The 25,304-nt window shown below is 47.2% G+C and overlaps 3 protein-coding genes across 12 annotated transcripts in view; 1 reads left to right on the top strand and 2 right to left on the bottom strand.

Annotated features, from left to right (window-relative positions):
• Positions 1-534: 534 nt before the first annotated feature.
• LOC120895031 (pre-mRNA 3' end processing protein WDR33) lies at positions 535-6,277 on the bottom strand. Its single transcript, XM_040298020.1, has 7 exons — positions 5,339-6,277; positions 4,991-5,260; positions 4,740-4,891; positions 2,928-3,152; positions 2,604-2,837; positions 1,997-2,541; positions 535-1,929 (listed from the first exon to the last, which is right to left on the bottom strand). Exons 1-7 carry the CDS (start codon positions 5,609-5,611, stop codon positions 800-802), a joined length of 2,829 nt encoding a protein of 942 aa, XP_040153954.1. The 5' UTR covers positions 5,612-6,277; the 3' UTR covers positions 535-799.
• A 405-nt stretch (positions 6,278-6,682) lies between these two features.
• LOC120896283 (WD repeat-containing protein 48 homolog) lies at positions 6,683-9,948 on the bottom strand. The gene is made up of 8 exons (XM_040300278.1): positions 9,764-9,948; positions 9,547-9,672; positions 9,084-9,470; positions 8,805-9,017; positions 7,851-8,734; positions 7,309-7,776; positions 7,019-7,219; positions 6,683-6,923 (listed from the first exon to the last, which is right to left on the bottom strand). Exons 3-8 carry the CDS (start codon positions 9,349-9,351, stop codon positions 6,828-6,830), a joined length of 2,130 nt encoding a protein of 709 aa, XP_040156212.1. The 5' UTR covers positions 9,352-9,470; positions 9,547-9,672; positions 9,764-9,948; the 3' UTR covers positions 6,683-6,827.
• Positions 9,949-10,301: 353 nt separating this feature from the next.
• LOC120896333 (ataxin-2 homolog) overlaps positions 10,302-25,304 on the top strand; it is a 62,067-nt gene continuing 47,064 nt past the window's right edge. For 5 of the 10 annotated variants that reach the window (XM_040300370.1, XM_040300369.1, XM_040300368.1 and 2 more), the window contains exon 1: positions 10,309-11,499. The gene's annotated coding sequence lies outside the window, so the exon portion shown is untranslated. Of the gene's footprint in view, positions 11,500-25,304 lie in introns of all 10 variants that reach the window. The other 5 variants (XM_040300360.1, XM_040300362.1, XM_040300365.1 and 2 more) reach the window with 5 other exon arrangements.

Here is a 25,304-nt window from a genome sequence, read left to right as displayed (position 1 = left end):
GTCAACGGCGATGACGCGGTTGCGATAATTGCGAAACCAAAGCTTTATTTATTCAGCAAATTATACGGAAGATGTATTTTAAGGTCGTGAAGGTTATGAAAACACGTGTGATTCTAGTTTTTGAAGAAAGCATAACCTTTTGAATATTTTTATCTGCAAATTAAACATGACGGATTTGTCCAATAGGGGATAGCGGTCGCCCACCATGCCATTTCGCCGCTTGACAGTGCTGCCAGCATTCGAAATGGCGTCTATTTCAAATTCCCAACGGTTACGAGGCACGCGTGGTTTCAATGCATTTTTTTATATCTTCACTAAAATTAATGTTTAAAGTTAGTTACCGTAGATGGAAGTGGTTATGATTAAACCGACGAATTGCAACTGTCGATTAGTCATTTCGTCCTTATTTTGTACCGTTCGTCTTAGGCTCATGAAGGTTTGTTGAAAGGACTTCAGAATTTTCTCTTTTCGTATATTTCTGCTATTTAACAGTAGCTTTACTATTTACTAATAGTTGTTAAAACAAAAGTAAAATGTTTTGTATAGAGCTCGCGGGTCTACAGTTCACGCAGACACATCTTCTTTATTACTTCTTTTTTTTTGCTATCTTTTACACCGGAAAACAGTCATTTGTACACGGGGCTTAGCGTATGCATCCTTAAATGCTAACTTTCTTTTTACCAATAACCAACGCTTCCCTTTTCGACAATCACACAAACGCGATCCTTCAGCCACATTCGTACAACCTTCCGTTGTGGTACGACGACGACGATGAGAGACGCTAGATGCCGCTTGGGCCTCAGTTCCGTCCACGTCCACCAAACCGGCGATCGCGCCGTCCACCTCCACCTCCACCACCACCTCGATCGTCCCGAAAGTCTCTGCCCCCGCCCCGATTCCGGTGGTTGCCCCGATGGCCTCCACCGCCACCGTCGTTGCGCCAATCGTCATTCCGGTTAAAATCGTTCCTATGATTGCCGGAATTGTGGTGATTGTTGTTGCTGTTGTTTTGGTGGTAGCCACCACCCTCCTCCTCGTTCTGGCCACCCATCATGGCGAACGGATTCGGGTTAAGGTTACCGAACGGCGGCGGCCCTCCCGGAATCGGCGGTGGAGGTCGTTGTAGATTAAATGCGTCCATCGATCGGCCACCGTCCTCATCGCCGTAACCACCACCGAACGGTGGCATGCCTCCCGAATGCTGGTTATTGCCACCACCGGCACCACCACCACCACCGCCTCCCCCATTACCACCATTGTTTGGCATCTGCCACGGGGCCAACCCGTGCATGCCGGGCGGTGGACCACCCGACGGGCCATCATTATCGTAGTCCGCCACCCACTGCCCGTTGCTGTTGGTGTTCTGGCTGACCGGCGTATCGGACCGGTTGGCCGAGGAGCCGGAGGGCGGTTCCATCACCGTCACCGAGTCGTCATTGTCGTCCTCGTCCCAGTTGCGATCGTTGTACTCCTTCCAGATCTTTTTGTCCTCCTCGAGATCACGCTTCTCGCGCTGCTGCTGGTCCCGATCGCGTGCCTTCCAGTTGGCGCGCACATCCACCGGGTCTTCCGTGTTGAACTGCACGTTCACGGGCGGGTTTACGTCGAGCTGTAGAAGCGACGGAAGCTTCGGATCGAACGCCACGTCGTCCTTCGAGCGGGAATCGTCCGCCGAGTGGACCGAGTCCCGCGACTGCTCAGGAGGATCCATCATGAACGGCTGCGGGCCGTAAAAGAACTTTGGTTCGACGTCGAGCCGCGCTCGTTTAGCGGGCGGTTTTGGACGCTGCTCTTCGTCACCGTTCGCCGACTGTTCCGGTTCGTCGATCGGAGGGAATATGTCGCGCAGCTGCGGAATTCCACCATTCTCGATGAATCGGTTCAGCGCTTCCGTTCCGTCGCTTATCGCTTGCTCCAAGGCGCTGCCCGCTAGAAACAGAAATGGTTTGGTGAATAAGGCAAAGCCAAGACGGGGGTCCTCCTGCTCATTACTTACGTATCACCGGGATCATATGCTCGTACAGCGAAATAGCGGTCGGCAGTGGCTTCTTCGGCGAGGCCGGTCCCCTGTCGACGATCTGCGAAATCACCTCCTTAATCTCGTCCGCTGTCGATGAGTGATCGTCCAGCTTGCTCGATTCGTTCCACTGGGCCTGGAAGTTGCGCGGAATGGGCTTGCTGTACGGTATCTTCTTTTCGCGCATCTTCTCATTGAAGCTGTTCAGGTTGAGATCCAAGCCCGGAATGGGGCCGGCCTCCTTCGTGGCAATGCTTTCCACGATGTCCACCTTGTCCTCCGGACCCATGCCCGGAATGACGATGTGTTCCTCCAGCTCGCACTCATCCAGCCCGGCCAAGCTGGCGGGCAGCGTGTTGAGGTTGTACTTGTCTCGCATCTGGTCGCCGGGCCGGTTGCGCGTCCAGAACTTTACCGTGTGATCGTTCGACCCCGAGCATAGGATGTGCCCGAGCGGATGCCACGCCAACGTCCAGACAATGCTGTCGTGTGCCATGTCGATGCTGCCCACCTCCTTATCCGTTCTGGAATGGTTGGAATCGAATTACTACCCACGTTCACCACGATCGATGGACGCCTTACTTACCCAACGTTCCAGAAGAGGATCGACCCATCGGACCCACCGGATGAGAACAGACCCTCGTGTATCGGGTGCCACGATACCGCACTCGCTTCCTTCTTGTGCCCTCGGAACACCTGAACCTCCTCGCTGAGATTCCGCAAATCGAACAGCTTCAACAGGTGGTCCCGGGACGCCGTTACTAGCCAATTGCCGTTATCGTTCCACTTCAAATCCATCACCGTCGACTTGTGAGCGTGTCTGCAAAAGGGAGGGGGGCGGAAAACACACAAAGCATTACATCTTGTGCATACCACGTGGCCGGGGGAGTTGTGTCTCCAGATTACGTACAGTGTTGCTAACGCTTGACCACACTTGGGATCCCACAGCTTGATCGGTTGCTGGTTGTCCTTGCTTCCCGACACGATCAGCGCCTTCTGCGGGTGCCAGTGAACACACTTTACGTCCGCACCGTGGCCTCGCAGTACCCGTTCCTCCTGGCAGCGCAGGAAATCCCACACCCGCACCGTGCCGTCATCGCTGCAGCTCGCAAACTTGGCATCCGACGGACTAAAGCTGTTCGTGGACGTGGTGGTTATCGTGCAAAAAAAGGGGAAGAAAATGGGAAGAGAGAAAGGGAATTTCCATGCCGTGGAAAGAAAATTAGCATTACGTTGGTTTATAATTGCATATATCACACACACACACGGGTCCATTTTCTGCTTCAATGCTGATAACAACCTCTTTTGCTCCATTGCTCCCCCGTGCCTCCCGTTCGACTGTGATAGGGAAGTAGTAGTTTTTATTCAACTGGGTTACGGGTTTCGTAACGAAACCGGACCGGATTTCGGAAGACAATGGCTGCCCTCAAAGGAATCAAGGGGTGGCCCTCGTAGCGGCCTCGCGCCGTGTTTATTAGGTTGCAAAGATGGGGGAAGGAACTTTATTTGTGTGTTGTATTTGTATTACCACATTCTTTCCACTTAATTCAGTTGCTGCAAGCCACACAACGCGAGAACGAGAATTGGCCATAGGTTAGCCGTTCAGGAAGAAGAGCCACGAAATCAAGAGAAAGAAAAAAATGAACCCAAACGGTTGAATTCGGTTTTGTTGTCCCCGTTGGCTTCGGTTTGACCAAAACGGGATGTTTAACGATACTTTATTCAGCTCATTTGCCACTGTACAAAGCATAGCGCGGGGCCGGAGTAGGTACTTGCGGCACTTGCTGGGACATAGTATGATTATTCTGGCCAATATAACTTTATTTGCACTTTTTTTTATTATTTTTGGCATATGGATGATTTCGTGTTAAAATGTATGTTTTCCTTATTTATTTCGTTGCTTTCATTTTATTTGTTCTCTTCAGTTATTAAAACACACACACACGCACACGAAAGGGTGATTTTACTCTACATGTTTCACAAACTTTCAAAGGCCGTTTGGGTGTAGTTGTTGTGCGCAGAGAACCTGTATCGTTAACGTTAGCTGTATTTATCAAAGCCTATTTATTTATTTCAGGTACTTTGTTGCGGTACTTTGTTCCGATTGCAATGAACCAAAAACAAGAAAATTAAAAAAATAAAACCATGAGACAGATGTAACACAGTGTTTGATATTCTGATGATATCAGTTGCATCAGTTGTGTCCCGGAAATGGCAACCAGATGCATTGGAATTGGGAAAAATAACATAACAAACTAGTATCACAGACAGTGCAGTTCAATGCTTTAAGCAACAAAACTGAGCATAGCTTTTTTCAAGTGTCAATTGTCAAGAGAAACCTCTTGAACTGAACCATCAATTCACGATCAATGATCAAAACGCACCGCTAAAGCGATGATCCAAACAAAAAGTGCGCACCCATTCCGTAGTGGAAGGTTTAAAGCGTAAATACTGATAACAAGAAGGGAGAGAGAGAAGGATAGATTGTATAGAGAGGCAAAGAGTGAGATAAGGTATACTTAGTCGAACGAGCAATGGCAGGATTATTAGCAGCATGAATGCGGCCAACGTCGCTAGCACCCGGCGTGCCCTTGAGAGAAGCCGTAACTGCAACCCAAAGCGGCGACGCACCGTGCCACCGACCGATGGCCACCAGTGGATGGACGTGGTGAGTGTGCTGCCGCTACCGGCTACCGCGAGGCCGCGTCCGCGTCTGCTGTACCTGATTCCACGTATCGGGTCCTTGTGGGCCTGGAACATCTTGACGTTGTTCATGTTCGACTGCCAGTACTTGACGAATCCGCCGTGGTCGCCGGTCACCATCCAGTTGTCGTTGTGTGACCAAACCATCGTACGCACCGACACATCGTGTGCCTTTGGTTGGAGAAAGAGAAGGCGAAACAAAAACATCAATGAAAGTCCATTTTGTTGGCATGGCAACAGGTGAAGGAGCGCATTCGTGCCGAGACTTACCTGCAGAATTGTCTCAAAGTTAAACATGAGCCCGTTCCATAGCGTAAACTCGCCGGAGCTTGCGCCCGTAATCAAACGGCGCCCTTCCGGGGTCCAGGCGAGGGTGAAGATTGGGCAGCGCATCTTGTTCGTGGCCGTCTTCACGAAGCGCGTCGTGACCGCATTGCTCGGATTGTCCATGTAGCTTGGCGGGGGCAGCAGTTCGGGAATGTAGATGCTTTCCGGCTGCAGCGCGCGTCTGTCACGATGGTCTCGCTGCCAGGTTCGGCACTGTGGAAGATGAATGGGGGGGAGGTTTGAGATTATTTGCCAACTCTTACCAATTGAACATGCGAGTTTGCCACTTACCTCCAGTGCCTTTATGATGGACGCGTTATAGTCGACCGTTTTGCGCATAACCGACTTCCGGAGCCGCTTGCCATCGAAGTCATCCTGAGACATCGGGCCGCCGCCTCGGAAGCCATTGAAGTGGTGGTACGGTTTGTGGTGGTAGAAGTTAAACTGCTGCTTCGGTGGCTGCGGATGCTGGTAGCTCAGAATCCGGTTGATGGGCGGAGGATTCGCGAAATGCTGCACCGACGGTGCGGCATCGACCGACGGCGGTGGCTGTGAGAATTCCATTCTCAGCTAACCGAGTGGAAGGAACGCACACCCACCACTGCTAACAAACGGTGCCAGATAAAGAGGAGGGGTGAAATTTCGGACCTTTGGTTCACACTGACAAAACAGAAACACTACTAACTACTACTATCTAGGCCCCGGGGGTAAGTAACTGCGCACTATTTACACACTATGCCACCGCACTGCCACAGCATACTGTGTGGGTCACGATCCGGTTCTTTTGCAAAACAAAAAAACGACACGGCTTCACTTTTTTGCGACTGAAATGCGATACAAGACCACAGGGAAGGAGCACACTATTCGCGATAGGTTCGATCGAACTACTTCCTGCTGTTATCAAACGCGTCGTTTAGCTTTCCCACCGGACAACAGACGTCCTCTACGGCTCGAGCATAGTAGTTCCCACACGTCCTCCTCCCAAAGGTACCGTGCGACGGTGTACCGATGCTCTGGACGGGAAAGAACGCCACTCGGAACTGACTTCCCCGTTGCCGTTAGACTGCCGCGGACAATGGAGAAAGGTTGGTGGGACTTTTCGGTGCACACATTTACCTAACTAATTACAATGCAGGTGCTTTAACCGCACAATATTTCCTGTTTCGTTTGCAAGTGGGTGAATGTTACGCGTGATTTTTGCGGCCAACCATTTTTCTGGCGTTTGACAATCATCGCGATGACAGCGGAAAGTTCCGACAGATGGATGACAGGTACGTGACATTTGCGCTCAACTGGCGATTTTTGTCGGATTTTTGTAAATTAATTTTTAATTTAATTAATTTAATTTAGATTTTAATTATGTTGTTTTTATGAAATGATCCACTTTCTACAACAAACCATCGGTATACAACAACAAAAACGTTCCTTTGTTTTTTTCGTAGAATCGATGTTCGACAATGCACTATGGGTAATATCGAAATGGTAGCGCGGACAAAATAATTTATCTTCACAAAATCGACCAAAGAAATATTCAAAAATAAGATTCTGCATTGGCGAGAACACAAATTGTGGCAGGTGAACACAAACCATAGACTAAGCACGATTTAGTTCTAAAATATATGCACCGATGGTGTGTTAGAGGAATAAATGCTCGACTATATTGCATATTTCGAAGTTTACTTTGACAAACTTTCGTTACAATTTCATGAATATTCTACATACAATATATGTTCTTTTTTAAACGGGCAACATAACATCCATGGTATGGTATTAGCCAAATTTAGTTTAATTTCGTCCGGTAGTGGAAAGTTAGATCCGATGACTGTTTCCAAATAAAATGCCTCACTGTACGAAGGTCCATGTTGGGATCACACAGCTAGCGGCAATGAGAAAAAAAGAGAGAAAAAATACGATAAAATAGGTATTAAAGTACAAATGCTGAGCAACAACGATGCATTATCCTTTACTCACCACCTCATTACACAATAGCTCGATTCGTTCCTCGGCAGGTATCTGACTGCTCTCGGAGTTACCATCACTTTGACTGTTATTTTGCGAAGAGTTGGAGTTGCCATTACTGTCGCTCGTTGGCAAATCGGAGCCCAGTACTTTCTCCAACACGTGCTCACACACTTTCCTACATTGAATGAACTCGTTCGCTATCAAGCGTTCCTGAGGAAAGGACCAAACCAAACGCAACGTTAGCACATTTATCTTAGCACAAAGATTCTACCCTCGGATGGATCTTATTTGGAGCTTACCTTTTTGTTGCGATCCTGCTTCAGCATCGATGGATGGGCCAGCAGATAAAACGGAAGCTTTATGAACTTGGGTAGCGTCCGATCGATGACCACATTGGTCACCCACGACGGGACGGTGTCGTTTAGCAGTGCACTTTCCGTTTCACCTGCAGCATCCTTTACCAGCAGCCGGCACACATTCCTTCCACCGACTTCGCTAAAAATAATTGGAGTATGCTTCGGTACGCTGAAGTATTCGTTGCCCCGAACGTCACCATCACAACCGTTTTCCAATTCAACCGGCCCGCCCTGGATATGGTGGTGGGATGGAGCAGGTCGCCAATGTTCCAGCAGCGCCTGTAACAGCAGACTACCATAGTTCACCTTTGGATCTGACCCGGGTTCCGCATGCTCTGGAAGGCCAGCTTCCGCCGAAACCCATGCTGCGAAGCAATCGATTTCATCCTGTCCTAGCACTATCATTGGCATCTGTTAAAGGGGACACAATGGAAGGATATGAAATAAACACAACATTATCACACGAGAGAATGAGAAACACTTACTCCTGTTTTTAAATCCACCATGAACCAATTCGGTACGTAAATTCGTTGGCTGCGCTTTTTAATTTCCTCCTCAAAATCCACCTTTCCGAGATCCTCTACCTTTTTTATCTTCAGCACGTCGTAGATAGCCACGTTTTCGTCCGTATCCCTCGTCAGCATGAACCGTTTATCGTTTAGCACGTGGTATCGTTTAATGGCGGCGCCTCCTTTGATGCAAGCAACCTCATAGCCCTTGCCAGAGCTAGCCGCGGTCGTTCCGGTAGGCACTGCTGTCGGTGCTCTGCTATTAGATGCTGGTGCTGGTGCCACAGAACTGGAGGTGCCATCACCGCTGCCGTTGTTGATACTGCTGTTGCTGTTGGAGTAGCTATAGTTGCACAGTTTTTCCGTTTTGTGTAGCTTCCAGCATCGGATGTCAGAGTTCCATGTCGTGGCCCACACGCCTGTTTGGTCAATATTGTAGCACATGCTCAGAACGGGTGCCTGCTCTTCACATATCAAAACACTGTTCGCGGGATTCCGCAACTCTGTCATAATGATCTTCCGATCCCGGCTTCCGGAGATCACGTGTGAGAAGCCTTCCGTCATCAGCAAACACCAAACACCTTCCGAGTGCACGCTGATGGTTTGAATGCAGCGCTGCTGTCCGATGCTCCACAGCTTGATCTTTCCATCCGAGCTGCCGGACACGACCTGCGTGCCATCCTCGGATACGATTAGCGCTTTCACGTTTTCCGTGTGTCCTTTCAGTTTCGCGATCTTGTTGCATGTTCGCGGGTCCCAAATTCGAAGCGTATTTTCTGTCGATCCGCTCACAATGATCGTCCCGGACGGATTCATCGCTAAGCTGTAGATTGAGTCCTTCGATCCCGATATGCTGGATGCTGAAATGTGCCCCCAAAACAACGTCGTCAATTGCAATTGTAACTCAATTACGAAATTAGAAACACCTACTTGTAACTGTGTTATTGGAGGCAGTCAGTGCAGTAAGTGTATTAACGTCCCACAGAAATATTGCCTTGTCCAATCCAGCACTGGCAACCTGTTCGCGATCCTTTGCGTACGCAAGTGCTTGCACGTAATCCCGGTGCGTGCGCAAAGTCGACATGCAAAAACCTTTGTGTGCATTCCACACCTTCACTGTGGTGTCACAACTGGCGCTTATCACTGTTTTAAACGAGAAAATACTAATAAGATCCTTCACAGCTATTCACAGCTCCAGCTTCAACTTACAGTTACGACCCCCGCAGCATAGGACGATATCGTTCACCCAATCGTTGTGATGCTCCATGCTCTGGATGTACGGCTCGGAGGAGGAAGTCTGTGTCGAGTTCCATAGGCGAATAATACCGTCTCTGCCGGCCGAATACAACCGGCCATTGATGCTGTCCAGCTGCAGTGCATTCACCCCATTTCGGTGGCGTTTTTCTTCAGCATCCCGTATGACGAAAGCCACCTGCATCTTTTTCCTTCCACCTTGATTGTTCTTGTGTGTTAGCATCTTGAAGCAGCTGTTCTATCGTAGCTTTTACGATCCCGGAGCGTGGCAATGGGTATTGTCTAATCAGCAACAGCGGAGCGGAGGAAACAATCACACCGAAACGTATCCTAAATGTTTACCTGCAAAAAAGCAGCACAAACATGTTTAAGGATGCCACACATAAACTATGAACGTAGCCCGTCGCGCAGTACGCACAGTAGATGTTTTGTGCAGAACAAATGCTGTAATGATTTCATAAATTTCCTTGCTCGACACTCCGTTTCAGCAATCGATCAGCAGCTAGATGTGTGCTCTTCACATGTTTCCTCCAATACTTTTGATCTGTAAAGAAAACGAAAGCCGTACAATCTCCGCTTTGGGAATCCGGAACATATCGCCTGATAAAACACCGACGTACGCGGGGGCCAGGTACCTTGTTAACCGCACAAGTGTTGTTTGTAATCTAATAAAGCCTCTTTTCATGCCATATCAATGTGCCGTGTGTAGGGCCGCGCTGTTTTCCACAGAGATATGATTTAACTTTTTGCAATCGTCGGAATTTTCTCTGCAAAAACACAATTTACCACCGCTGTACAAGGAATAAAATTGTATTGTTGATTTATTTTGACGTTTGCCACAATTGGCCACCGTTTGACAGCTTCGGCTTTGACGTCGTTTTGCATTCGTTTTCGATGTGCACAGTGCGTAGCGTGGATGACGCATGGCAAACCCCCTGGAAAAGAAATAAAAACGAGAGATTATGAGTTTTTCAACAAACTCCGCGGTGTTTTGAAAAATCAGCAAGATATTTGTTCCGTTTTAACAACGACTTTTTGCGTTTTTGAATGCTTTCCTGCGATTTAGCTACCGCCGACCAAGCGCTGTGTGCTCGACATTCTCATAGAGCACCGCCTAAGCTGGCCCTGTTCGGGTATGTCGCTTTCATTCATTGTTGATTCTCCTCATTCATTGTTACACTTCGGAAGGAGCAACAACAGTGGAACCGCGCTCGGTTGCTGAGGAAAAAGTTAGTGTCCCATTCTATATATAATCTTACACAATAGCCAATCGCTGTGCTCTGTGGTGCTGAATGTAAATGCGCTAGTTCGCATTTTCTTCCTTTCTATCGCTATTTCGAATCAGTTTGGTGTGTATTTTGTGAGGAGACGAGCGCTTCCACTTAGACTGTGCGAGTGTGTGTGTGTGTGTGTGTGTGTGTGGTGTGTGTTTTCGCGTACGTGTGCCGCTTGTGTACCGTGTGTGGGACTGGGCGTGAGTGTATGTGCGTATTTAGAGAGACGATAAAAGGTTTATAAAACAACCCCACCAGCGAGAGAAATTGCGCTGCGATGTGTGGGGCGGTGGTGAAGAAAATGAAAGGAAAAACATCTAGAAGGTTTTGTTTTGACCGTGGCTGTGTGCGTGTGTTATGTTGGTGAAACAGAAAACGAAAAAAAAAATAGATTCCCTCATTATGTACGCAATTTGATGGTGTGTGGGGCCCGTTGTTGCTTCGTCATGCTAGCAGCGCGTGTGTGTGTGTCTGTGTGTGGTTTCCGATGTTTGTTTGTTTGGTGCTAGCACAGTTTCAAATTAGAATTTCGCCCCTGTTTGTGTGTGAGTGAGTGTGTGTGCTGGCTACACGAATAATTTTCTATTGCGTTCTGGGTGAAAAGCTATCACACTTTTCTGTTTCGCTCCATTCTGTCCACGCCCTTACGGTGTACTGCTGGGGCTAGCAAGAGGGGTGCAGTGTTAGGAGTGTGTGTGTTTTGGTACCGCCGTAGCGGAAGTTAGCGCATTGAAACGCATTCGACCGTGCAAATCGGGCGAGAAAAAAGGGAAATGTGCACAGCAGAGCTGGGCAAAGAACGAGCCGAGCCAAAGAGAGAGAGAGAGAGGAGAGAGTTTTGAGTGGGAGTGGGCGGTGGAGCCAGAGCTCCCTTTTTCATTGCCACCTCAACGCGCAACACCCGCCCGCGCTTGTATCCGGCCCGTCCCCTGGAGTCCAAGTCTGCCCGTTCAACCCCGCACTACAACCATACGCAAAGAGCAAGAGAGCAAGAGCCGCAGCGAGCGCCAGAGAGAGCGAGAGAGCAAGAGCCCGCACGAAGCAATAGAAGGTTCCCGATGGTGCTGATCACGATGGCGCAGTGGAACCGAGTGGAAGTGAGTTTTAATCATGTTTATAGCTAGCATAGCATAAGTTGCCCACTCCCCTCCTCCACTCCCACTATCCTTCGTCTTCGTCTTTGGATGTATGTTGTAATCTTTTCCGTCCCTTTCCAATACAACCGTGTACCACCGCCGACTGTGTCATTCCGTCATACAAGTTCTGGTATTTCGATGGCGCGTGAAAAAAAAACCCAACACTTGAGAGCCGTTCGGAACAAAAACACACCACCGCGGCGGTGCGGTGGGAGACCACAATCTCTCGGCAATCAAAGCAACCATAGCGCGCTTTGAGCCGCTGCACACACGAACACACTGGCTCCCCCCAGCACCGGTGACAGCCCTTCTGCCTTCGTTCGAGCTAAGGGTGTGTGCGCGCACGTGCGCCCTACCGTCCGTTGCTCGACCTGCCTGTGGGGGTGAATCTGTACGTTTAAGGGTGAGTGTGGATGTGTGTGTGTGCGTGCGTGTACAGGCATGTTTCATTGTGATTTATTTTTCAAGCCCTGAAGAGGGGCCTTCATTTTGCCGTGCACATATACAGTCGCACAAAGCGCGCAGGCATGCCACACACACACCGAGCACAAGTACGCCGTTGTGGCTGTGATTCATGCCGATGGGTCAGCTCTTTGTGCCAAGGATGACTTGTTCGTTGGATGGGTGTATGGGTGTGTGTGTGCGTGATTTCCTTGTTATGTTTACTTTATGCTGCTATGGAATGGTTTGTTGATTAGACGATGCTTTGGACGGTTCGGTTCATTTCCGTGAGGGCGTTTAATGTTCCGTACGCATAGTTTTAGAATATTTTTCACTGCTATAGTGTTTATTAGTGGGTGGATTTTTTTACCATAAATCATAAAACACTCATTACATTAGTTGGTAGATTAAAGGTGAAAAATTAACCAACTGCGTTGTACATAACGATTATCCCGATGTGTGTGTGTGTTAAGGTCTAAATGACAAAGATCCAAAATGAAACACCGGGTGGCACGGTAACAAAGCAACCATTATGTGTTTGGCCATTGTGTGTGTTTTTTCCGTCTCTTCCTCCTTCCAGGGCTCTGAAATTCGCAAACATAAAAGACAAAAAAAAGTATGCTGCAGTAACAAAAAAGGAGTTCAAATTTGTGCCACACCACACACCGTCGTCACGCGAAAGTAAAATGAGTCCGGTCTTGACGTTACAGTGACGGGAGTGACGCTTGAGGAGAGGGGAGGGGGCGAAAAAAAGGGCAACCGCGTGTGAGATATCGTGTAACAAAAACAGAAAACGGACGGACATTCCTTCGGCGTGTGAGCGTGTGTATCTGTTGTGTGTCAGCGTGTGTGCTTGCGTGTCTCCCGCTGGATAGTGCGAGTTTTCTTTGTTTCGCTTTTCTGTTCTGCTTTTGGGGGCATTTCATGCTGCCCGCTCTCCGTCTGCCCTCCCCCTTTAGTGCTCCATTTGTTTCACTTTTACGAAGTACGCGCATGAAGCGATGACGACATTGATGATTAAACCACCTTCCCCCCCAGCGATTCGTCTCAAATGTGTGTGTGTGTGTGTTTCTTCATTGTTTCTTTCCCTTATAGAGGAGGAGTTGCTGCGGATTGCGGAGAGGCAAGAGGGAGTAGCTGCTGTAGCATAAAAGTACAAAAAGAAAATCGAAACAAAAACTGCTCGATTACCGGTGGAAGCGAAAAGCAAAAAAAAAGGAATAATGAGAGTGATGGCATGAGGAAATAGAGGACGGAGAGGAAAACGAAAGGGCAACAAACCGAAATGATGAAGCACGAAGAATGAGTGAGAGTTTGCATTTTCCGTCTAACGTTTTTTTCCGGTCCCCGTCACGCTTCCCACCTTCACTGCACCCCTCTTGGCAAGGGCAGCTAAGCCGGCCAAAGCCTTACTTGATTACTCCATCGGCCTAATGGGGCAGCTTCTCCGATTTTTTCCCGGCCGTCTTCTTCTCCCCCCCCCCTCCCCTAACAGTGAGCTTTTTTCTTTGTGCGTTTTGAGATTGAAAGCGAAAATGAACCCCCCAAAACATGTTGGGTATGTTGTGTTGGATGGTTGATGTGTCTGTTTGGGGAGGAATGGAAAATCCTGGCAAAAGATAGCTGACGAAACAAAAGCCCTCACGTGAAATCCCTCCTGCGAGTGGCGCTGAAGCCATTATTCTAGGCCCTTGTCAGCTTTTCATCTACGAGCTCCCCGGTTTCCCGGTTGTCTTTTGTCGTTGGAATGTTTCGGTGGGCTTTCGGTTTTCCGGGCACCGCAGCCGTACGACGGTTGGTACTTGTAAGGGCTCAAAACTTTTAGTGAATAGCGGCACGTTACGAATCCGACAAGCCTGGGCCACTTAACAGTAATGATTTCGATTGAAAGTGTTGCTGGCATGCTTGTGCAATCGGTGTTAAAACAACTGCTGGTGGTGGTGGTGCTGCTGCGGTTGCTTTGTTTGTACACAGAGACGTGTTGAGGAGCTTCACAGCACGTCCGTCAGCTGAACATCACACAACCACAGCAACAAACAGCGTTGACTACGCTGGGTGGCAGTGAGTTGATGATGAACTTCTTCACGTGTATCACTAGTGGGGATGAGCTTACATGATGTTCACTTCTAACATCAGTCACATTTATTTTATTTTACCTCAATGATGATAAAATTATTCGAGTTTTACGTTCTGGTCACGTCTCGCCACAGTTAAAGTTGTGTTCTAACACGAGGAAATGTTATTTGATAATGTAAATTGTGGTTCTAGAGCTCTGGGTCGATCTTGATATTGGCTGCTGAAAGTAGACTTATCATAGTGCAATATAGAACATGATTTAGCTCATAGAACTGGACGAAAGAAGTCATTCTTTCGGAAGGTACATATTGTAAAAAACTATTTTAGCACTACTACACTTGGTATGGTTTTCTAATGAATTGAACGACGCAAACGTTCTATAGTCAGCTTGTGCCGAAACCATTGCAGTGCGATGAACAATCTGACAATTTTCATCGGTTACGGGTTTCCCTTGTCCAACATACCACCACACCACCGTGCTATATAGAAAATCCCCATGAGAAACCAGTGGAGAAAATCTAACCTTACCATCTCGCCATTGCTTATAATACTCTCCATCGGGATTCGTTGTGTTCGTTCACCGGGAATACCGAACGCGCATGTTCCCGGTCCACTCTCACACACACACATACGCAAAACGTTTGCGTTCCTGTCTCGTTTTGAAAAAGGATTTTGATGTGCCTTTACCCTCCGATGTTGTGCTGTGCTGGTGTGCCGCTCAACGTCAAACCCACCCGTAGCCGCACGCTCGCGGGGGTCGTCGGTCGTAGTGGCAAGGCGGAACTTTGTCTTTATGTTGCAATCTAGCTGCTGGTCCGCCGTTCGTGCAAGCAGCACGCAATAGAACGCGAGCACACAAAAATAAAAGTTTTTTTTCCCGCCCGAAACGGGCACACCTAGAAGATTGTATCGGATTTCCCATTTCCCGTGTAGGAAAAGTTTACGATTAGTTTTAGCCACGGCAGAAACAAATTCCTGTTTGCTTGGAAGCCAGCTTAGAGCACTGTATGTGTACCGCTCTCTGTGTCTGTTCTGTACGCAGACTTGACAGTGGTTGAAGTATGAAAACCGGTTGATGGTGCTATTGCAAACAGATATCGGTTTTAATTTGTGTTTGGACATTTATTTTCATTGGCGTCATCGCCATACGGTTCTAATAGCCTTCGCCTTTAGCTTTCATTAGTAGATCAAAGCACTTTCTATGAGTGTGTGTGCATGTTTTCGAGTTTTCCAAGTTCTACCGGTCTCACCCGGTTGAGACAACTTTTGCTGAATGTGAATTGAATCAAACATTGGCTTTGTGTTGGAAAGTTTCGAGAGATTGAGAGTGAGGAAGGAAGTTTTCTATTTGCTACATTTGATCGTGTGCCATTCTCGGCAATCGATTCCGCATGTTTTGCGCGCGATTGAGCCACAACGTCGAGCTACGTGATCTCACACGCACGGGACAGCTTGTGATGAGTTTTTGAGGTGTTCATTTTCTATTTATAATTGAATTGATACAATGTTCGAAGTTTAGGTTTCGAAGCTCTGGGGGAAGAGGGTCAGATGAGGCGTCCCATGAGAGCATCATTTAACCTTCTGTTGCTACAGGGGGCAATGGGACATAATAGCAATGGCATTGAAGGGGGCAACCATGGTCGTGGTCCAACTGCCAATAAAGAAGCGCATGATTGGTGGTGACGAGCAAAAAACACGTCTTGTTTGGTGTAGAATTGCTTTTGCTCTTTAAACCAGTAAATATTGCTGGGTCAGATCATAGCAAGAATTCAAGAATGTTTCAGGAAGTACGTATGCTTCCAAAGATGTTGTTTTTGCTGTTATATGGATCATTTGGACCTCTTGGGCCTCTTTAGCTTGTATCTTCCGAAGATATCTTCCTTGGTAGATATTAATCCGACGTTGGTAGCCATAAACCAGCGTGCACCGCAACATAGGTGCTTGTGCTGCAGGCTCTGACCATCGAATGACACCCGAGATGGTCGTTAAACGTTGGCCTTTTATGGGCACACCGACATACTACACGAATTACCTCGCAGAAACGGGCAGCACCACCAATGATGAACACGTTCTATACCTACTTTCGCTTCTGGCAGGCTTCACGAAGTGCTTTAAAGGAGGATTCAATTTGAATTTCTAAAGAAATAAAAGGTTCTTCTTCTTGCAAATCGGTTGGGTGGTTAGCTTATCTCTTGATCCTGAATTTCCGCACTTCGAGTGATCGAAGGAGCAATCAGGCCGACTTTGAGATCGTACTTATGAGTTTATGGGTTGTTATTGGCAGGTTTCGAGGTATTGTATTGCACTTGCAGCTCAAGAACTCATCGTGTCAACCATTAGTATGCATGGTTGAGCTATAATCTGGATCACTTTATAGATCTGCACTCTTGACTCTGCTGCGGTTGCGGAAGATGTAAAGGATTAGTTTGGCTAACTTCTAGAATTCATCTCGGGGATTAAGAGGTGTGTGTGTGTGGTATGTGAAGTGCATTGGATTTATCGCCTGTATTTGATTGCCTATAAGGTAAGATTTGACGACGTCGAACCATCACTAATCATCATTACTCAAGCAACTTTTGCTTCGACTTGTTTGGAGCATTTGACTTCAACGCATGGCTATCGAATGAGTCACGCCTCAAAGGAAGTCTTGCACGGTTCGGGCTGCTTTTAGGATTTCTTGTTGCGTGTGGCCACGAAGGTAGCTGGAGTTTTCGCATAAATTAAAACGCTTTGCGATGATTCACGCGAAATTGAACCAAAATGACGTAAGCAAAAGGCTTCTCATAACACGCCCTACGAAGCCTTCGGATGGCTTGGGAAATTAGCATTAAAAGAGAACCAAATTTGTTTCGCTAGCTTTGCATCGCGAGTGCGAAAACGAAAAAAAAAAAGAAAAAACACTGCAACCATCCATATTGACTTTGGCTGGCTTGGCTGGGTGTTGACAGAAACCTTCCCCGTGCCGAAAGGGGGCAACAATCCACCGCTTGCAGGTCCGACGAGCCAACATTTGCATTTGCATGTAACGGACGGAGGAAGCGCAGCAAAACGTGATCGAAGTACAAACGCGCTTTGAATAACACACGCACACACACACACACACACATACCCACAAACGCCTACCAGGCATAAAGTTGGGTCGTCTCCCACCCTGTAGTTGCAACAAAAACACGGGTGGGGAGCGCGAATGGGGCCGTCATTGTCGTCGTCTAGTGGAAGGCTTCTCGTGCTGTAAATGTGTAACCGTGAATTTTAAACAACCTTTGGAACGGTGCGACGGCGACCCTCCGTCCCCCCCAACAAGGAAGGGAAAAAGGTTTCGCTGAACGCGCAGCAGAGCGCCGTGGCCGTGGCAAGAAGCCAAAGGGGGAGGTGGAGTACAGTGACTGGACGAACACACACACGTGGCTTTATCGCAATGTCTGTGCGCGTTCACGCTCGCGCCGTAAAACCGCTCCGTTGCGAACCGGTTGGTAACCGGTGGTAACGGAAATAGTAAACTCGGGTTCGAAAACTAGTCTCAAACCATATCATAATGCATAACCATGCTCACGTTTGAGTGGTGAGCCTTATTTGATTTCGTACGAACGTAAAACACACACCTCTATTCGCACGGATTCGTCCAATCGAAAGCGCAAACCTGTATTTTGGTCCTTCGAGCCGGATTGAATGACGTAGTACGATTTTGCCATACGTATTGCATTGATACAAGTATGTCTTTTGACGGAGTTGTTAAAAATACTCCTCGTAAAAAGTGCCTTCGACGACATTGAAACGTCACACGAGGAAATAGTTGCTTTTTTTATTTAATAACCCTCATTTTTTCTAAGTTTTTTTATACACAAAGTCACAATGATAGATGACGCTCGCTACCGCTTCTCGCGACCCTTCTCAGCATCGTCTCAACCCTGACTTAACCTTGGCTTTTAATCGGCATTCTTTTTATATTGTTTCCCTAACGCAACTTCACACGGTCGTCATTGGTGTTGGGTCAGTTTGTATATATATGTGTGTGTATCTCTGCGTCTACTTGATTCTTTTGGCAATGGCCGCAATTTTGATTGACCGTCCGGTCACGGACAGCGGACAGTGTCCGTTCCTGGGACGACCTGCACCTTCCAAAAGTGATCTCGACGCGACTGATGTCACTGTCACGGTACGCGGATGAAGATCGCTTAAGCCGCGTGTCACTTCGTCGTTGTCCTTACGCTATCCTGTTTCATGGTGTCGTGAAAAAAGACACAGAAGGAACTAAAGGCACAAACCTTGTAGTCCATGATTTTGATTGCGGTGAGGAGCGGTTTTTTTGTTGTTGATTGTCGTTGTAAATTGCTGTTTCCTCTTCGGTGTCTCGCTAGCTCCGCTACACGCAGCGTGTCTCCAGCGCACCGTGCCGCAGTAATGGAAAGCAATGACAATTTGCCAGAATAGGCAAGGAGGACAAATCATAAAACAGTTTGCTTGGTGCCGGATTGATTCGATGACAGCGCGCACTGGTGGATTTAACCTTCCGCCGGCATCGCGTTCTCTGCCACTCGTCGCTTAATTCGCTTGGAAACACGTGAAGCAAAAGGCAGATGGACGGAAGGTAGCCGCCATCGGCTGATGGGCACTGTTAGCCAGACGAGCCAGACAGACAGACAGGCCTTCAGCAATTTAGTGTGTGTGTGTGTGTGTGGTACCTGGCGAATTGGAAGGAACCTTCAATCATTTACTCACCACACACTTCTCCACCGTGTCCTCGTTGTTGCCGAGACACAAGGCCCTCTGCGGTGGGGTGTTGCGAGCCCCTGTCTGCTTTATGTGTGAACCGCTCAACAACGGCACTCGCGCGCGGTGTGTGTGTGTTGTGCCACCGAAAACAATTGCGCATGGGAAGAAAAAAACGCATCACACATATGTTGCGGTTAAAATGTGCGAATGTTGCAGTCTGTCTACATGTGTGTGTACTTTGTGTTTCGTTAGCAACGTTTTGGCGTTGAGGAGGCCACAGCAATTAAATGGTGAAATAGGCAGGTATTTTTTGCAATAGATATTGGACGTTCTACTGTAACCCCTTTTTCATATTGCTCATCTGCAGGTATGAAGCGAACGAAACAATGCAACAACACTGTATGACATATTGTAGACAAAGCTTGATGATTTTTCATGACATTGTTTGTGGAAAAAACTGCGAAGTTACGAAATGACGCATAGTGAGTTATTGATCTACAGTCTGTCATATACTGTGTCAACACAATTATGCCTCAGCTTGCTGATCCATTAATGTATGGTACGGTTCTTATCTGGGTTCAGATATGTAATCATATGACGATTTGTATGATCTATCATGTATAGAGGCCACAGGACAGATGGTGTTGTCTTTGAACTTATGTATTGAAATACAGTGATACAGTGCAGTACAGTTGATACCGTGTAGTTTTGAATTCATTTTACCAGAGTTGTGCTAGAAGGTAGAATAGTGTAGTCATTAAAGACAAATAAAAAGCTCTGCATCCACAACTCCATTTAGATTGCACAGGCAACATCTCACTTTCGAACGAAAAGCAAAAGCAATCCCACGACTCTCATTTCCCTGCTGCTGCTTGTTCTGCGATCGTCTCCCTCTGTTACGTTACGTTACGGGAAGTTTGCTGAACCCTGATGGCCCGGTTGGTGGGTGGGTGGGTTGGCGGGTTGGATGGATAGTAGTCGGTTGATGCGTTCGCTCGCCTATTACGTGCTTTATGCGGGCTTGAAGATTATGTTTGTGGCTGGCAGCTTTCCAACCGTGCAATCGCTTGCATTGAGAGCGCCAGCCCGCATCAGTGTGCCGCTGAGGCCCCCTATCTCATCATCATCATCATCATTTTCGTTATAATCGTCTCCTTGAGCATCGCAATGCTGCTGCTGCTGCTGCTGCTGCTGGCGTTGTTGGGTAAAGTGGTGCGCTTCTCGGCGTGATGTTTTAGCCTTCCAGACGATCGCCTTGAAACACACACTCACACAAACGCGTTCCATCATTGAACCTTTCCAGCTCATTTTCATTTGGTTCCACCGGTTTTTGGTTCGCTTTGGGTTGCGTTGCGTTTTTTACCCTGTATATATTTGGGCTGTTTTTCAGCATTATTGTTTGCAGGTTTCTTTTCTTATTTGAGCTGGGGATTATTTTTTCCATCGACTCGGTCGGTCGAAAGCGAAGCAGAAAATGCTGAAATTAAATTTCAGCAAGATATCCCCGGTACACACAATCGCCTCGCGACGCCCGCGGAATGGGGAATGCTTGCAGAGCTGATTGCTCTTCTAAACGGAAGCGTTTATTCTTTTCCGATCTGCCGACATAAAAGAACCGACAGAGATGACTCATTTTAGGACGACAAGACGATGTGAGCAGTAGGTTTGTTGGCTAAAACGATGCCGAACGAATGAGTTGTTTGGTGTATTTTAACGTTCTTGTATGAATAATGCTTAATTTCTACTAATGAATACGATTCGTTAATATTTCAAGAAGAAAATATGATGTTTTATTGAACATCCTTTCTATTCAACACCACGTTAAATCAGAATAGTTGCAAGAAACTTCCTCTCTACCTGAGCTGCATATACATAAGTGCATAGGGGAAGGTAGGTAAAGACGGACACTGCGGGTAAGATGGACACTTCTCATAAATGCATCAAAATGGTAATTTTCGAAAAAATCAATAATGCAGCATCCTAACTTAAAGTTGAACAACACATTTGAGAACATTTTTGGCAATATATATGCAAAATTGGTTAAATCAGCGAACAAAATAAACTTTCAATCATGAGCATCCTTGTGGATCTAATTTGACTACTACGGATCTTAAGCTCTACAACTTTTATTGTTTACATTTCCGGAAGTTTTATTTCATGAATGGGTTGTCGTGATCATTAATGAAAAAACTGGCGAAAAAACGAGGATAAAAGCAATACAAAATATTGTTTTTTGGTGGTTTAAACATTCTGACACCAAAGCGGGAAAGACGGACACCTTGTTGTAGGGAAAGATGGACACCAAATTTATTGATTTTTTTACTTCTTATATCAATTGGTGATGAATATATTTCTTCAAATACCTTAAATAAGGCTATTCCGGTGCTATAAATCAATCAGTAACTAGAGAAAGTATTTAAATAATCGAGAAATGAAACACCGGTCAAAATAGTAGCCATTCGTTATGCTATTACACGCTCGACGCTGATGAGGCGCTTCACGAAATCCAATATCTTGTCACGACTTGGACAACTTTAAACAATAAAAAGATGGTGCATTGATACGACATTGTTCATGAATAGATGAGAAATTCTATGGGATTACAAACATCAAATGTTGAATTGTGACATGGTGGAACATGGATTAAACTATTAACAAGTCCCTCAAAAATTACTGGGGTCGTGGTCTTTTCGCGTAGTAATTTCCTTAAAGGCAGTTCTAGACTGTTGTTCTGTTAGCTGGAGCAACGTCAGCTGTAAGTGCGCGATATTTCAATAATGCTTTAGATTCTGCATTCTACGATATATTAGAAGCGGTGCTTACAATTTCTAAAACCACAGCTGAATGAATCGTCGTTGCAATAGGCCAAAAATTGGTTTATAAACGTACCAGGACGTGGAAAGCGATAGAATTTGTTAAAATATTGTAAAACTCTTCACTTTCTAACCTTTTCTACAGGTGTCCATCTTACCCTTCATGGTGTCCATCTTTCCCATATCAGGTGTCCGTCTTACCCGAACATTTCAAAACCGCACGAAAAAAATCATGTTTTTCATTCATGAAAAATACGCAAAAATCGATGGAAACTTAAAAGTTTCAACACATTTTCTGATAAAACATGAGTGTAAGATAATATATGCACATTTTAAAGATCGTTGCACTTATATATCCCTAGATTTTTACCATTTCCCTTAACGTGTCCGTCTTTACCTACCTTCCCCTATATGTGCTCTGCCGTCTGAAGAAAATCTTCTTGACAGCCGAAACGAAAATCCGAAACCCGAACAAAGAACTTAACGCTCACCGGGAGAGAGGACGAGAGATGGATCACAGTTTAGGAATGTTGAGTTTCTTCAGTACGTGCTGCAAACAAAGCAATCGATCCTAACAGAACGGAAACGATTCAAAAAGCCATGAAAAGAGGCGCTTTATTTCATTCCCATCTTATCCAGGTGCATCACCCAGGAGAGAAGGTTCGTTTCATCTCCAGCTGCACAGCATTCATCACGTCCGCCGCGAGTTGAACTCGACCAAGTTCTGAGCCAGCTGGCGGCCGATGCACCACCACCACCAGCACCTCCAACACCGCTCGAATGTGCACATTCGATGAAAGTTGTGTACGCCAAAAAAGAAAACATAAATCCGTAGGAGAAAATGGGAACAAAAACGGAATGGTGAAGCTGCTGCTGGTATGCCTTCTGTTCGTTTTAGCGGCTTAGGGCAGGATCCTTGCCCCTCGACCCAGACAGGTTTGAGACAGCCACTGAACCGTGCAGGGTGGGATTCGGGAGCACACAACAAAAAAACTCTGGGTCGATGCCAGCAAACAGTTGGCTCAGGCAGAAGCACGTATTTGAGGTGTTTTCGTTACCTTCCAGTGCCCTTCCATGACCCTTGGCAGATACTTGTGCCTCTATCTGTGCATGTCTGTGTGTGTTTGTGCGCTCACTGGTTTGGGTTTCCATTACACATGATGGTGGTGGCGGCTGATTTTTTGTGACCTACACTTCCTGATCGTGGAGCAAGTAACACAAAAAGGAGATCGACCGAGAGAGACCGGGAGAGGACCAAAAAAAGGCGAGCAATAACCGGCTCTCGGCACGAATGTGTAAGGCTTTTCCTCTTGCAGGTTTGATCCCGCGGGTTGAACCGGAAATTCTTCTCGATCGAGAGCACCTTCTGGCTGCAGTTTTCGAGCCGGAATTTCTGGTTGAAGCAATAGTGTGGCCGTTGCAGCGGAAAGCAAATGCAAAAAGGTCTAGCAAGTGCTGTGATTAGCCCAGTTTTTTTTTTCAAGGGGAAACCTGTGCCTCAGATTTGCAAAGTCTGCAAAAATTGTAACATGTAAAGGTGTAGAAAGGTTGTAAAACTCGCACATAACCCAGACCATCGTTTTTCGAGCTGTGTCTATTTCCGGACCGAAGCTATCTCGTTCCAGTTCATGAAGTTCCACTGCTCTTGGGGACGTGTTTCAGCCGTCCCGATAAGAAGAGAAAAACGTGCACCAAGTGACGGACGGACGGACTTTTTGGGGGAAAAAGGGTCGAAAATAAGCTTGCACTGGCAAGGGGGCAAAAAGAAAGAGCCCCCCTTCTGTCCATTAGGTTTTGATGGCAAAACTATCAAAAGTCCTACGGTCCAAATTTTACCAAAACGCGAACCACGCCGACAGTTCCAGGTCTTCTATGCGGCAATGCAGTAGAAGACTTTCCCGAAATAAAACCCACAAAATCCGCGTGATATAAGCAGTGATGGGCGCAATAAAAGAAGCAAAAGTTGGTCGCGAACTTTGCCCCCCCGCCGACGTAGATGGGGGGAGTTGCAGTCCCACACAGGCACAGGTCCGCCATCGTCCCGGACCCCGAGCGCGTGTCATTAATTATTCATGACATTTTACTTCTTGTCTCACGGCTGCTGGTTGTGTTACTGCAGCATGCATGCAGTGAAAGCATAAAGCGGCCACAGCAGCGCGTCCTTGATGATGGACTAGTTTAACTTGCTGCTGCTTCTGCATGTCTGGCATAGCGCGTCTCATGATTGGCTGAATGCTAGTTTTAAAGCGACGATAAGAAAAGTCTGTCACCGAATGTGAAGACATTTGCAAGGCATGTGTTTTCTTTCTCGGTTCTCGGTTTTGTAGACAAAAAGCATTCCAACTTTGATTAGTCATGTCGCTTTCGTCGCTATGAGGTAAAGCAACCGAAACATAATCGAATAAGCTTTCAGACAGCAGCGAGCGTTCAAATGTTTCAAAAGCGTCTGCGTTTCTTCCCCCAGTGGATGGTTTTTCTTTTCGGCTGACGATACAACTGTGCATAAAAAGTCGCTGTGTGAGTTGAGTGACACCTCATCGCGCCACGGGGGCCACCCGTGTCGTGCCATTTGTGTTCTGCCGCCGAGCAGCGCCGTGCCAAACGGCGGGTTTTGACATTCACGGGCAAGCGTGGCCGAGAGCAAAGTTTAAAGGCACCCTTTTGCTCGGTGTTTCTTTATTTTCCGAATCGCATTTGTATTGGGTTTCTTGCGTTTGCTGCATTCTGCCTGATGATGTCACGGATGCAGTTGGTGCTGCTTTGGTCGTTCTCCTTGATGCTTTCATTTTTTCACGCCCCGACAAGATGCCCTCCCTGGAGTGGGGAAGATTTGTTGTTGCGCGCGCTGCACCGCTGTGGAGTTGTTTTGTCCCGGGTTGCGAAGGAAACATCTGGTCCGAACCGTGCGCACCATCACGTCATCCGGCTCTATTCGTGCGGCGGGCGGCGGGACTGAGTGGTTCAGTTTGAGAAATTAAATCCTATCTAGCTGCTGATCCCGGGGGAAATTATGTTTCCTCCGGCCACAAGTCCCCGTGTCCCCGTGGGAAAACGGAGTGGCCGTTTCTCAGCTTTTTCGTGTCTGATTGGTATTTTAGCCTGGGCAAACAATCAATTTGGTGGCTGGCTGGCTGGCTGTGGTGGCCACCTTCTCTCTCTCGGTGCCGAGAAACAGATGGTGTCTGAAGCTGTTGAATATTTTATTCACCCACTACGAAGATGATGTGTGGGGTGAGGGATTTGCTCCGGATTGGTCTTTCTTTCTCTTCCTCTAATGCAGCCTTATAAAGCTGTGTTCAGCGCGGCTGACGCTGACAAAGTGCTCCTTAACAACTACACATATAGTGAGGATTTATATGGTTTTGCTTGCTATTCGTCGACCATTTATTGTTTCAGCCCCTTGTTTTAGGGGCCTCTGGAGCGCATAATGCACACCACGGGAAGCATAGGCTGCGGCATAAACCTCTCAACTCGACTGAAGCCTTCCGTGGATTCCGTGGAATATATTGGAAGTGAGGAAGAATGAGAAGTGTAAAACATCCCGGGTGTCCCCTTCAGAGTGCGTTGCTCTCGTACTTTCCGGTATCCGAAGTTCTGGTAGGGCTTCTTATCAGCCGCCGCTGGAACCTTTTGAAGGTATTTTCTTTTCCATGCTCCCTCTGTCCGCTTCGGTCGAACTCAGCACGAGTTCTCAGGTTTCGGATCTGGGTTTTCGGAAGCATT

This window comes from Anopheles arabiensis, chromosome 2, assembly GCF_016920715.1.
Source record: "Anopheles arabiensis isolate DONGOLA chromosome 2, AaraD3, whole genome shotgun sequence".
NCBI classification, from domain to species: domain Eukaryota; kingdom Metazoa; phylum Arthropoda; class Insecta; order Diptera; family Culicidae; genus Anopheles; species Anopheles arabiensis.
Note: the sequence above shows the minus strand (reverse complement) of the source record. Positions and strands in the feature narration are given on the sequence as shown.

Bases quoted from the DNA above. Each gene is read 5' to 3' on its own strand.
- LOC120895031 (XM_040298020.1), bottom strand. From the start codon at position 5,611: ATGGAATTCTCACAGCCACCGCCGTCGGTCGATGCCGCACCGTCGGTG. The intron at 5,261-5,338 runs GTAAGTGGCAAA...CATCTTCCACAG, and splicing joins CCATCATAAAGGCACTGGAG to TGCCGAACCTGGCAGCGAGA. The intron at 4,892-4,990 runs GTAAGTCTCGGC...CTCCAACCAAAG, and splicing joins ACTTTGAGACAATTCTGCAG to GCACACGATGTGTCGGTGCG.
- LOC120896283 (XM_040300278.1), bottom strand. From the start codon at position 9,351: ATGCTAACACACAAGAACAATCAAGGTGGAAGGAAAAAGATGCAGGTG. The intron at 9,018-9,083 runs GTAAGTTGAAGC...CGTTTAAAACAG, and splicing joins ATGCTGCGGGGGTCGTAACT to TGATAAGCGCCAGTTGTGAC. The intron at 7,777-7,850 runs GTAAGTGTTTCT...CCCCTTTAACAG, and splicing joins TGGTGGATTTAAAAACAGGA to ATGCCAATGATAGTGCTAGG.